Raw genomic sequence first — 12500 nt, forward strand, 5'->3', positions numbered from 1 at the left:
AGGATCCCCACCAGCATGAGCGCCAGGGTGATGGTGATGATGGTGCCACCACGGCGTAGTAGCAGTGGTCGGAGCGCAGCAGGCGGCGCAGGCGACCCCTGACCCTGCCGGGGGGCCGGCCCACGTCCACCACGGTGGGCGGCGGGCCCCCCTGCTCCACGGCGCCGGGGCCGGCGTCCCCGGCCGGCGAGGCCGCGGCCTCCCCGGGACCCGTCGAGCTCTTGACGGGCAGCTCGGTGGCGGCGGCGGCGCCCTGAGGGGGCGTGGCCTTGAGCAGCAGCTTGCCCTTGCTGCGCTTGAAGCGGACGGAGAGCGCGCGGCGCATGCCGGGCGGCAGCCGGCCGATGATGTCGCGGTTGGTGCCCAGGCGGGGCAGGTCGCGGCCGTGCGGCAGGCGGGTGGGCTCGCGGCAGACGGGGCAGGACACGGCGGTGAGGTCGGGGCGACGTCACGTTGATGCGGGCGAGGCACTCCAGGCAGAAGGTGTGGCCGCACGCCAGCAGCTTCGGCGCCTTGAACACGTTGTCGTAGGAGCAGAAGCACACGGCGCACTCCTCCCCCTCCCCCCCTTCCTCCCCCTCCCCCCCTCGGCGGGGGGCCGGGACCGGCCGCGCTCGCCGTGGCGCCCGCGAGCCTCCTCGCTCCGCCCCCGCTGCCCCCTCTCCCCCCGCCCCCGCTCCCGCTCCCGCCTCCTCCCCCCGCCTCTCCCAGCTGATGCTGCGGCTCCTCGCCGCCCGGAGCCCGCCCCCTTGTCGGTCATCTTCGGTTTGACGTTCGGTTGAAAGCTCGGTTTGACGTTCTGAGGCACGTCCGGGGGGGGCCGATGACCCGCCCACTCATCACTCATCGTGGGAGGGTGGGGGGGTTGGGGGGGGGGGGGGGGGGGTGTTAGACGACCAGCTTTAGTTCCATAAAAACTGCTAAAAAACAAAAACAAGATGGAGTCAGAAACACTGAACACTTCCTGTTAGCATGCTGCAGTGTTGTTGTTAGCTCGCTGTTAGCTTAGCATGCTACCAACTTGAACTTCAGCCGAAACGTTGAATCTGATTAGGTTAGCAATGCTAACACTAGCTGGGAATTTTGTAGAAAACCAGTTTTGAAATATTGTTAAAGTAACTCATCAATGTACTGATACTTTTATAAAAGTAATCAGTTACTAATAATCGAGCCAAATTCCTGAAGTCGCTTCGAGATAAGACTGAAAAACTTTTGATAGAATTTTTGGAATCAAACAATTTGCTTAAAAACTCTTTCAAACTTTTACGTGAAAACAGAAACTATTAGGGTTAGGGTTAACGTCTAAAAGTAATTACTTTTAATTACTTCAAGTTGCGTATTTTATTAATAAAATACACAACTTGAAGTTTTCAAACCAGAAGGAATTCCAGCAGAACTTCACAAAGAAACGATTTCTTGAAAAATGCAGTTAAAATTGATGAATAATACCTCGTTTAAAATCAGATTTTAAAGTGTGAACAAACATTGAAAGCAACTTCGACAACAAAAACAGAAAAACCAGCTTGAGGAAGTTCAGTCGTATAAAAAGTGACTGGAAACTTTCAAACCTTTCTCCGTTTATTTGAGCTGAAAACATGACTCAGCAGTTTCTGACCTGAACTCCACCAAAACAAACGTCCTCAGCTGCTCCCGGTCGGTCCCTCCGTGGACGTCCAGCTCGTCTTCATCGGGACGGACGACGGACTGAGAGCGTCTCGGTCCGGCTGAGTCTCACCTGTTGTCTTATAGCTGAGGTGGACTGCTGCTGCTTCCTCCTCCTCCTCCTCCTCCTCCACCTCTTCCTCCTCCGTCCCGTCCGACCGGTCCGACTGGACGCAGTGATCCAGCAGTTTTCAGGCTGCAGTCGAGTCTCACAGAAACAAACCCAAACCCGTCAGCAGCAGAAGGACCGGAGACACAAACGTCCTCCGGCACAAAACAAAGAGTCAAAAAAACGAATGAAAACTTCCTGAACTGGTTTACAAACGACCAGAAAGTCACGTCGTTGTAAGCAAACACAGTTTAAAATGAGTGAAAGCCGTCTGTTGGAGGGGACGGGGCTGAAACGTTGAATCTGATTAGCTTAGCAATGCTAAACCTCGCTGGGAATTTTGTAGAAAACCAGTTTTGAAATATTATTAAAGTAACAAAGAGTCAAAACGACTTATTGTAACGACTCCAAACCAGTTTAGAAAGTCGAAACGAGCCTATAATATGTGGAAAGAGTACTCAGTACTCTGCTGGAGTACTCAGTACTCTGCTGGAGTACTCAGTACTCATAATGCAATCGAGTTCCTCTGGTTCAGGTGAGTGTTTGTATGGGAATCCTGCAGGAAGGTTATGAGGTCAGAGCAGTGCATTTCTGGGTAAATTCCTCTGAAGAAAAACATGAAGACTCACCTGTGTGTGTGTGTGTGTGTGTGTGTGTGTGTGTGTGTGTGTGTGTGTGTGTGTGTGTGTACACAGGCTTAACTATGCAGTAGGTCTTGTTTGGTTGGTAAACACACACACACACACACACACACACAGGCTGTCTGTTAGCATTAGCATGTTCACACTGTTAAGATAGTTTTTGTGTTTTTATTCACATTTTTGTTTTTATTGAATCAAGTAGTCCCCCACCCCCCCCCCCCCCCTACCCCCATCAGATATTGTCTGTCCTCACCTGTCCAGGTCTCCCTGTCCCCACCTGTCCACTCCTGATGGAGGAGCTCCATCACTCCTCCACCTGTAGACCACCTCCATCTTTTCCAGTGAGATTGAAGGTTAAAAAAAAACAAAACCCAAAACTGATCTCAAACGTAGCAAAACTTTATTGTGACAGAAAACAGGAACCAGGAGAAAGTCTTTGCTCCGCCCACTGTGGTTCAGGCTCCGCCCACTCTGACTGTCACTCTGGGTCAGGCTCCGCCCACCAAGTCTTATCATCGGTCTGCTGCCGAATAAACGTCATTCCAATAGTCCAGCCTTTATTGTGGAAAGCTGCCGGTACTTCCTGTCTGACGGAGGGCAGTGGACCCCCTCAGCCCAGCTCCTCCTTGCTCTTGCCTTGCTTGCGGGGCATCTTCTTACTTGCTGCTGTCCTCCAACTCCTTACTCTTGTAGTAGTGAGGAGCAACTTCCAGCAGCTCGCCAGCTGCTGGCCACACCTCCACAGCACCTGACAGGAAGCAGGAAGTGGGGACAGGAAGCAGGAAGTGGGGACAGAAAGCAGGAAGTGGGGACAGGAAGCAGGAAGTGGGGACAGGAAGCAGGAAGTGGGGGACAGGAAGCAGGAAGTGGAGACAGGAAGATGGAAGTGGAGATAGGAAGTGGAGACAGGAAGCAGGAAGTTGGAGACAGGAATCAGGAAGTGGAGCCAGGAATCAGGAAGTGGAGACAGGAAGTGGAAACAGGAAGCGGTAACAAGAAGCAGGATGTGGCAACAGGAAGTGGAGACAGGAAGCAGGAAGTGGAGACAGGACGCAGGAAGTGGAAACAGGAATCAGGAAGTGGCAGCAGGAGACAGGAAGCAGGAAGTGGCAGCAGAAAGTGGCAACAGGAAACAGGAAGTGGCAAGAGGAAGCAGGAAATGGAAACAGGAAGCAGGAAATGGAAACAGGAAGTGGAAACAGGAAGTAGGAAGTGGGAACAGGAAGCATGAAATGGAAACAGGAAGTGGCAACAGGAAGCAGGAAGTGGAAACAGGAAGTGGAAACAGGAAGCAGTGATCAGAGTGACGTAGAAAACTTCAAGCTCTGTTCACTTTGATCCATTAAGAGAAAATCAGTTGGAACTAAGTGAGAGGTTTGGATTACTCTTGGATATCAGATTACTCTGGGGTAGTGGATTACTCTGGTACCTGTCTCATGAACTCCTTGGTGGTGAAGACCAGCTCGTGGTAGATGATCCACCTCGGCTGCTCCTCGAACAAACAGCTGTTGGGATGAACGAAGACGCTTTGCTGCTGCTTCACCGTCTTGTAGCCGCCCTTACTGAGCCGCGCGGTATGGTAGAAGTACCCCGCCGTCACCGCCTGGGGCAATTAAACACAGAGAGATACCCCGCCGTCACCACCCGGGGCAATTAAACACAGAGAGATACCCCGCCGTCACCGCCCGGGGCAAGTAAACACAGAGAGATACCCCGCCGTCACCGCCCGGGGCAATTAAACACGGAGAGATACCCCGCAGTCACCGCCTGGGGCAATTAAACACGGAGCGATACCCTCGCCCGGGGCAACTAAACACAGAGAGATACCGCGCTGTCACCGCCCGGGGCAATTAAACACAGAGAGATACCCCGCCGTCACCGCCCGGGGCAAGTAAACACAGAGAGATACCCCGCCGTCACCGCCCGGGGCAATTAAACACGGAGAGATACCCCGCAGTCACCGCCTGGGGCAATTAAACACGGAGCGATACCCTCGCCCGGGGCAACTAAACACAGAGAGATACCGCGCTGTCACCGCCCGGGGCAATTAAACACAGAGAGATACCGCGCTGTCACCGCCCGGGGCAATTAAACACAGAGAGATACCCCGCCGTCACCGCCCGGGGCAATTAAACACAGAGAGATACCGCGCTGTCACCGCCCGGGGCAATTAAACACAGAGAGATACCGCGCTGTCACCGCCCGGGGCAATTAAACACAGAGAGATACCGCGCTGTCACCGCCCGGGGCAATTAAACACAGAGAGATACCCCGCCGTCACCGCCCGGGGCAACTAAACACAGAGAGATACCGCGCTGTCACCGCCCGGGGCAATTAAACACAGAGAGATACCGCGCTGTCACCGCCCGGGGCAATTAAACACAGAGAGATACCCCGCCGTCACCGCCCGGGGCAATTAAACACAGAGAGATACCCCGCCGTCACCGCCCGGGGCAAGTAAACACAGAGAGATACCCCGCCGTCACCGCCCGGGGCAATTAAACACGGAGAGATACCCCGCAGTCACCGCCTGGGGCAATTAAACACGGAGCGATACCCTCGCCCGGGGCAATTAAACACAGAGAGATACCCCACCGTCACCGCCTGGGGCAAATAAACACGGAGCAATACCCTCGCCTGGGGCAATTAAATATGGAGAGATACTCCGCCTGGGGCAATTAAACAGAGAAATACCCCATTGTCTCTGCCCGGGGCAATTAAACACGGAGAGATACCCTCGCCTGGGGCAATTAAACACAGAGAGATACCCCGCCGTCACCGCCTGGGGCAATTAAACAGGGAAACAGAGCTGTTGAGATGCAGGATGTGACGTAGACATGGAAAAGGGGCGGAGCCGGAGAAGTGGGCGGGGCTCTGACCTTGCGGATGGGCACGTTGTCGCCGTCACAGCTCACCACCTCCACCTCGATGCGCTCCATCAGGCCCTCCAGCTGGTCCCGGACATCCCGCGCCCGTCTCATGGAGCGGAACTGGATGAAGTTCTCGTAGCACCACTGGGTGGAGAAACCGCTCTCCACCCACTGGAGGGGGGCGGAGGAGGAAGGTGAGAGGGGGGGTCAGGGGGAGGCCTTGTCCCAACAACACTTCTTAACAAAGACTGAATGAGTTTTCTTTCAACGCAACGTTTTCCACTCAAATCAATCAATTCTATTTAATTCCAATCCCAGTGTAATCTATTACTCCGACCGGGCCGTGACCCCACCTGGGTGTAGACGTTGAGCAGCACCAGGTGGTCTCCGCCCGGAACCACGAAGTTCATGCGGGCGTTGTCGGCGTGAACCACCTTGTCTTTGGGGCGGTAGAAGATGGAGTTGTTGACGGAGAGCATGGCGGAGATGGTGAGAACCTCCTCCGAACACTTGTACCTGCAGGGGGGGGGGGGGGGGGGGGTGGGGGGGTGACTTCCTGTGTGTGAGTGTGTGTGTGTGTGTGTGTGTGTGTGTTGCAGACTCACTGCTCAGAGGCCAGGATCATCTTACTCAGCATGGGGTCGACTGGTAACTCGGCCATCCGGCGGCCGAGCTGCAACACAAACAACAACTTAACCCTTCACTCACCAGCGCCTCACACACCCTGACAGTGGGTGTGTGTGTGTGTGTGTGTGTGTGTGTGTGTGTGTGTGTGACACACATGCAGACAGACAGACAGACACAGGTCCATGACCCCTACTCCCCCCCGCCGTTGCATTGTGGGTACCTTGGTGAGCTCTCCCAGGTGGTTGAGCGCCCCCAGGGCGTACAGCTGCTCCAGGGCCAGAACCAGGGTCTCGTGGGGGGGCGGGTCCATGAAGTCGAAGTGGATCAGGTCGTTGATGCCTGCGGGAGGAAGGGGGCGGAGCTTCAGGGCGAGTGACGGGCCAGAACACGCTGGGAGGAGGTGGGGGGAGGTGGGAACACGCTGGGAGGAGGTGGGGGGAGGTGGGAACATGAAGGGAGGAGGTGGGAACACGCTGGGAGGAGGTGGGAACACACTGGGAGGAGGTGGGAACACGCTGGGAGGAGGTGGGGGGAGGTGGGAACACGCTGGGAGGAGGTGGGAATACGCTGGGAGGAGGTGGGGGGAGGTGGGAACACGCTGGGAGGAGGTGGGAACACGCTGGGAGGAGGTGGGAACACGCTGGGAGGAGGTGGGGGGAGGTGGGAACACGCTGGGAGGAGGTGGGAACACGCTGGGAGGAGGTGGGAACACGCTGGGAGGAGGTGGGAACACGCTGGGAGGAGGTGGGAACACGCTGGGAGGAGGTGGGGGGAGGTGGGAACACGCTGGGAGGAGGTGGGAATACGCTGGGAGGAGGTGGGGGGAGGTGGGAACACGCTGGGAGGAGGTGGGAACACGCTGGGAGGAGGTGGGAACACGCTGGGAGGAGGTGGGGGGAGGTGGGAACACGCTGGGAGGAGGTGGGAACACACTGGGAGGAGGTGGGAACATGAAGGGAGGAGGTGGGAACATGAAGGGAGGAGGTGGGAACATGAAGGGAGGAGGTGGGAACACGCTGGGAGGAGGTGGGAACACACTGGGAGGAGGTGGGAACACGCTGGGAGGAGGTGGGGGGAGGTGGGAACACGCTGGGAGGAGGTGGGAATACGCTGGGAGGAGGTGGGGGGAGGTGGGAACACGCTGGGAGGAGGTGGGAACACGCTGGGAGGAGGTGGGAACACGCTGGGAGGAGGTGGGGGGAGGTGGGAACACGCTGGGAGGAGGTGGGAACACGCTGGGAGGAGGTGGGAACACGCTGGGAGGAGGTGGGAACACGCTGGGAGGAGGTGGGAACACGCTGGGAGGAGGTGGGGGGAGGTGGGAACACGCTGGGAGGAGGTGGGAATACGCTGGGAGGAGGTGGGGGGAGGTGGGAACACGCTGGGAGGAGGTGGGAACACGCTGGGAGGAGGTGGGAACACGCTGGGAGGAGGTGGGGGGAGGTGGGAACACGCTGGGAGGAGGTGGGAACACACTGGGAGGAGGTGGGAACACTCTGGGAAGAGGTGGGAACATGAAGGGAGGAGGTGGGAACATGAAGGGAGGAGGTGGGAACATGAAGGGAGGATGTGGGAACATGAAGGGAGGAGGTGGGAACATGAAGGGAGGATGTGGGAACATGAAGAGAGGAGGTGGGAACATGAAGGGAGGAGGTGGGAACGCGCTGGGAGGAGGTGGGAACGCGCTGGGAGGAGGTGGGAACGCTCTGGGAGGAGGTGGGAACGCTCTGGGAGGAGGTGGGAACATGAAGGGAGGAGGTGGGAACACGCTGGGAGGAGGTGGGAACACTCTGGGAGGAGGTGGGAACATGAAGGGAGGAGGTGGGAACATGAAGGGAGGAGGTGGGAACACGCTGGGAGGAGGTGGGAACACTCTGGGAGGAGGTGGGAACATGAAGGGAGGAGGTGGGAACACGCTGGGAGGAGGTGGGAACACTCTGGGAGGAGGTGGGAACATGAAGGGAGGAGGTGGGAACATGAAGGGAGGAGGTGGGAACACGCTGGGAGGAGGTGGGAACATGAAGGGAGGATGTGGGAACATGAAGGGAGGATGTGGGAACATGAAGGGAGGATGTGGGAACATGAAGGGAGGATGTGGGAACATGAAGAGAGGAGGTGGGAACATGAAGAGAGGAGGTGGGAACACGCCGGAAGGAGGTGCCCCTCACCCCTGCCCCCCCCCCCCCTCACCCAGACTCTTGAGCAGCAGCACCACGTTGCCCAGGTTGGTCCTCTGGATCTCGGGGACGGTCGTCTCCTCCATCTCGTGCTTGAAGGCCCACGCCGTGTACAGACGGAAACACTTCCCAGCAGCCACTCTGCCGGCACGGCCCGCCCTCTGATTGGCTGACGCCTGACACACACACACACACAGTAAAACAACAGGACACAAGACGTTGGGGTGTGTGTGTGTGTGTGTGTGTGTGTGTGTGTGTGTGTGTGTGTGTGTGTGTACCCGTGAGCAGGGCGTGACGATGAGCGACTCCATGCCGGTCCGGGCGTTGTAGCTCTTCTGTTTGCAGAAGCCGGGGTCGATGACGTAGATGATCCCGTCGATGGTGAGAGACGTTTCCGCGATGTTTGTTGCCACGACAACCTTAAAGGGCCGACGCAGAGAAAGAATCAGCAACAAGAGACGAAAGTCTCGTCCCGTTTCCCACCAGCTCGTCTTCTTTAATACAACAGCCTATTTCTTTTTGTGTGTGTGTGTGTGTGTGTGTGTTTGTGTCCGGTTGTTGGACGTCTGACGACCTCTGAGTCACGACCGCCTCCAGCTAGCTTTAGCAATAGCCCCTGTGAGCTCCGGCATTAGCAAAGCCGTACACAGCATTAGCATAAGCAGCTATTGGCACAACATTAGCAGCGGCAGACGCAGAACTAGTATGGATTGACGCAGCATTAACATTAGCAGGGACAGACGTAGCATTAGCATGGACAGATACAGCAGTAGCATTAGCGGCGGCAGACGCAGAATTAACATGGACAGACGCAGCATTAGGATTAGCAGGGACAGACGTAGCATTAGCATTGGTTGACGCAGCAATAGCATGGACAGATGCAGCATTAGCAGGGACAAACGTAGCATTAGCATTAGCAGCGACAGACGTAGCATTAGCCAGACGTAGCATTAGCCGGACCTTGCGCGCTCCAGGTGGCGTCGGGTTGAAGATCTTGGCCTGCATGTCAGACGGCAGGTTAGCGTAGATCGGAAGGATCAGCAGCTCCGCGATCTTAGAACCCAAACGACGGCAACGTTCCTGAAGGAGCTCGCAGCACGCCTCGATCTCCTCCTGCAGGCAGACGGGTGGAGAGAGAGAGGTTAAAGAGGTGCAGTAGAAACCCTACGTCGTCCACCAGGTGCAGCAGAAACTCACCTGTCCCGTGAGGAAGACCAGGACGTCTCCCGTCGGCTGGGTGACGTGGATCTGCAGCACCGACACCACGCAGGCCTCCAGGTAGTCCGCCTCCGGAGCCTGGACACCAAACAACACAGCGGCATTAGCGTTAGCATTAGCATTAGCACAGGTTGACAACAAGCTGAGCTCCAAATTAGCTTCCTGCTACTCTAGTTAGCATGTGGAGCTAACAGGTCTTCTGCTATTAAAATAATGAAGAACTGCCTGGCCCAGGACCAGGACCAGCAGACCTTGGTGTAGAAGATGTCCACGGGGAACCTCCGGCCGGGGATCCGGAACACCGGGGCTTCGTCGAAGAAGGCGGAGAAGCGCTCGGTGTCCAGGGTGGCGCTGGCCACCAGCACCTTCAGGTCGGCGCGGAAGCGGGCGATGTCTTTGATCAGGCCGAACAGGATGTCGGTGTGCAGCGTGCGCTCGTGGGCCTCGTCGATGAGGATCACGCTGCGGGAGCACGGAGGGAAACGTTAGCCTAGCTGCTGCTAGCAGCCTCCGCTAGCGCCAGCGTCCAAACTGGCGTTTAGCTACAGCGGCTCAGCCCTCCTGACCGCAACAGGAAGCGGTGGGAAGCTTTAGCATCAGTCACTCAGGACAAACGCGTCCAATGCTAAAAGCTAGCAGCTGTTAGCGGCTGGCAGACAGGAAACAGGAAGTGATGCGCTCTGACCTGTAGCTCGCCAGGTCGGGCTCCGTGAGGAACTCGCGCAGCAGCATGCCGTCCGTCATGTACTTGAGCAGCGTCCTCTCCGACGTGCAGTCCTCGAAGCGGATGCTGTAGCCCACCTGGAGACCCACAGAGTCCAGGGTGAGACCGGACCGCCCCCCCCCACACCCCCCCCCCCCCCCCCCCCCCCCTTGCTGAACCACTCACCTCGTTGCCCAGCTTCACACTCATCTCCTCGGCAACGCGAGCCGCCACCGACATGGCGGCCACCCGGCGAGGCTGCGTGCAGCCGATCTTCATCCCTGCTTTAGTGTAACCCTGAGGGGGGGAGGGGGGGTTTAGAGGGGGGGGGGGGGGGGGTGTTAGACGACCAGGTTTAGTTCCATAAAAACTGCTAAAAAAACAAAAACGAGATGGAGTCAGAAACACTGAACGCTTCCAATTAGCATGTTGCAATGTTGTTGTTAGCTCGCTGTTAGATTAGCATGCTACTAGCTTGAATTTCAGCCAAAACATTGACTCTGATTAGCTTACCAATGCTAAAACTAGCTGGGAATTTTGTGCGCTAAATGCTAACAGGAGACATCAGCCCCGGGTGATTTCACACAAAACACCGATTCCCAAAGTTACTAAGATGTGATTCTACCGTATTTCCTGGACTATAAGTGACGTCGGTCAGAAACGAGAAACAAACTAGCGCCATGGAAGTCAAACCGCCACCTTCGTGTCTGGACTCTCGCTCACTTCCTGTCGTTGAAGCTCATCAAGTAGCTCCTATATAGAAACGTGCAGCACTTTGGCCACTAGATGTCGCTGCGCTACAGCAGAAAGCTGCTGTAGCGCAGCTGAAGAGAAGGAAATGAGGCTACAAGCCGAGGAACCAAGAAGGTTCTGGACGTGGACGGAGACGGACTCACGCTCTCCATCAGGTACTGGGGGATCTGGGTGGTCTTCCCCGAGCCGGTCTCGCCCTCGATGACCAGGATCTGGTGCGTCTGGACGGCCTGCAGCAGGTCGTCCCTGTAGGGGAAGATGGGGAGGCTGCGGCGCACCTCCTGCATGGACTGCTTCTTCAGCTCGGCCTGGGAGGGCGCCGCACCGCCGTCGTCCTGAGGGGGGCAGCAGAGAGACGCTCACACTCTGAGGCTCTCTGGGGGAACTGCAGCTGCAAACATCTGCTTCCATGGAGGAGTCGAAGGAAACCAGATGTTCTTCGCCACAAACGCTTCGTCCAGACAAACCACCTCCTCCCACCTCCTCCCAGCGTGTTCCCACCTCCTCCCTGCGAAGTTCCCACCTCCCCCCACCGTGTTCCCACCTCCTCCCACCGTGTTCCCACCTCCTCCCAGTGTGTTCCTACCTCCCCCCACCGTGTTCCCACCTCCTCCCTGCGTGTTCCCACCTCCCCCCACCGTGTTCCCACCTCCTCCCAGTGTGTTCCTACCTCCTCCCACCTCCTCCCTGCGTGTTCCCACCTCCTCCCAGCGTGTTCCCACCTCCTCCCAGCGTGTTCCCACCTCCTCCCACCTCCTCCCTGCGTGTTCCCACCTCCCCCCACCGTGTTCCCACCTCCTCCCAGTGTGTTCCTACCTCCTCCCACCTCCCCCCACCGTGTTCCCACCTCCTCCCAGTGTGTTCCTACCTCCTCCCACCTCCTCCCTGCGTGTTCCCACCTCCTCCCAGCGTGTTCCCACCTCCTCCCAGCGTGTTCCCACCTCCTCCCACCTCCACCCTGCGTGTTCCCACCTCCTCCCTGCGTGTTCCCACCTCCTCCCAGCGTGTTCCCACCTCCTCCCAGCGTGTTCCCACCTCCCCCCACCGTGTTCCCACCTCCCCCCCACATTCTCCCAGCGTGTTCCCACATCCTCCCACCTCCTCCCAGCGTGTTCCTACCTCCTCCCACCTCCTCCCTGCGTGTTCCCACCTCCTCCCAGCGTGTTCCTACCTCCTCCCACCTCCTCCCAGCGTGTTCCCACCTCCTCCCAGCGTGTTCCCACCTCCCCCCACCGTGTTCCCACCTCCCCCCCACATTCTCCCAGCGTGTTCCCACATCCTCCCACCTCCTCCCAGCGTGTTCCTACCTCCTCCCACCTCCTCCCTGCGTGTTCCCACCTCCTCCCAGCGTGTTCCCACCTCCTCCCAGCGTGTTCCTACCTCCTCCCACCTCCTCCCTGCGTGTTCCCACCTCCTCCCAGCGTGTTCCCACCTCCTCCCAGCGTGTTCCTACCTCCTCCCACCTCCTCCCAGCGTGTTCCCACCTCCTCCCAGCGTGTTCCCACCTCCTCCCTGCGTGTTCCCACCTCCTCCCAGCGTGTTCCCACCTCCTCCCAGCGTGTTCCTACCTCCTCCCACCTCCTCCCAGCGTGTTCCCACCTCCTCCCAGCGTGTTCCCACCTCCTCCCTGCGTGTTCCCACCTCCCCCCACCGTGTTCCCACCTCCTCCCAGCGTGTTCCCACCTCCCCCCAGCATGTTCCCACCTCCTCCCTGTGTGTTCCCACCTCCCACTTCCTCCC

The 12500-nt window shown here is 57.8% G+C and overlaps 2 protein-coding genes across 2 annotated transcripts in view; both read right to left on the bottom strand.

The window, feature by feature from the left end:
• Nucleotides 1-2: 2 nt before the first annotated feature.
• Nucleotides 3-847, bottom strand: rnf183 (ring finger protein 183; the record flags this gene model as incomplete). Its single annotated transcript, XM_080500590.1, is given in 4 exon segments — nt 3-43; nt 46-436; nt 438-575; nt 578-847. Coding segments are annotated over 4 exon segments (840 nt in total), but the record flags the coding sequence as incomplete, so codon positions are not given.
• Nucleotides 848-2795: 1948 nt separating this feature from the next.
• Nucleotides 2796-12500, bottom strand: part of dhx16 (DEAH (Asp-Glu-Ala-His) box polypeptide 16) — a 15861-nt gene continuing 6156 nt past the window's right edge. Inside the window, 16 exon segments of the mRNA XM_080500727.1 lie at nt 2796-3073; nt 3075-3155; nt 3158-3160; nt 3842-4015; nt 5292-5453; nt 5636-5798; nt 5888-5955; nt 6130-6248; nt 8100-8262; nt 8365-8505; nt 9047-9199; nt 9284-9382; nt 9556-9766; nt 9990-10105; nt 10194-10304; nt 10904-11095. Of these exon segments, the coding sequence (XP_080356853.1) occupies nt 3023-3073; nt 3075-3155; nt 3158-3160; nt 3842-4015; nt 5292-5453; nt 5636-5798; nt 5888-5955; nt 6130-6248; nt 8100-8262; nt 8365-8505; nt 9047-9199; nt 9284-9382; nt 9556-9766; nt 9990-10105; nt 10194-10304; nt 10904-11095 (2007 nt within the window). The 3' untranslated portion in view covers nt 2796-3022.

This window comes from Blennius ocellaris, assembly GCF_963422515.1.
Source record: "Blennius ocellaris genome assembly, chromosome: 8".
Taxonomy (NCBI): domain Eukaryota; kingdom Metazoa; phylum Chordata; class Actinopteri; order Blenniiformes; family Blenniidae; genus Blennius; species Blennius ocellaris.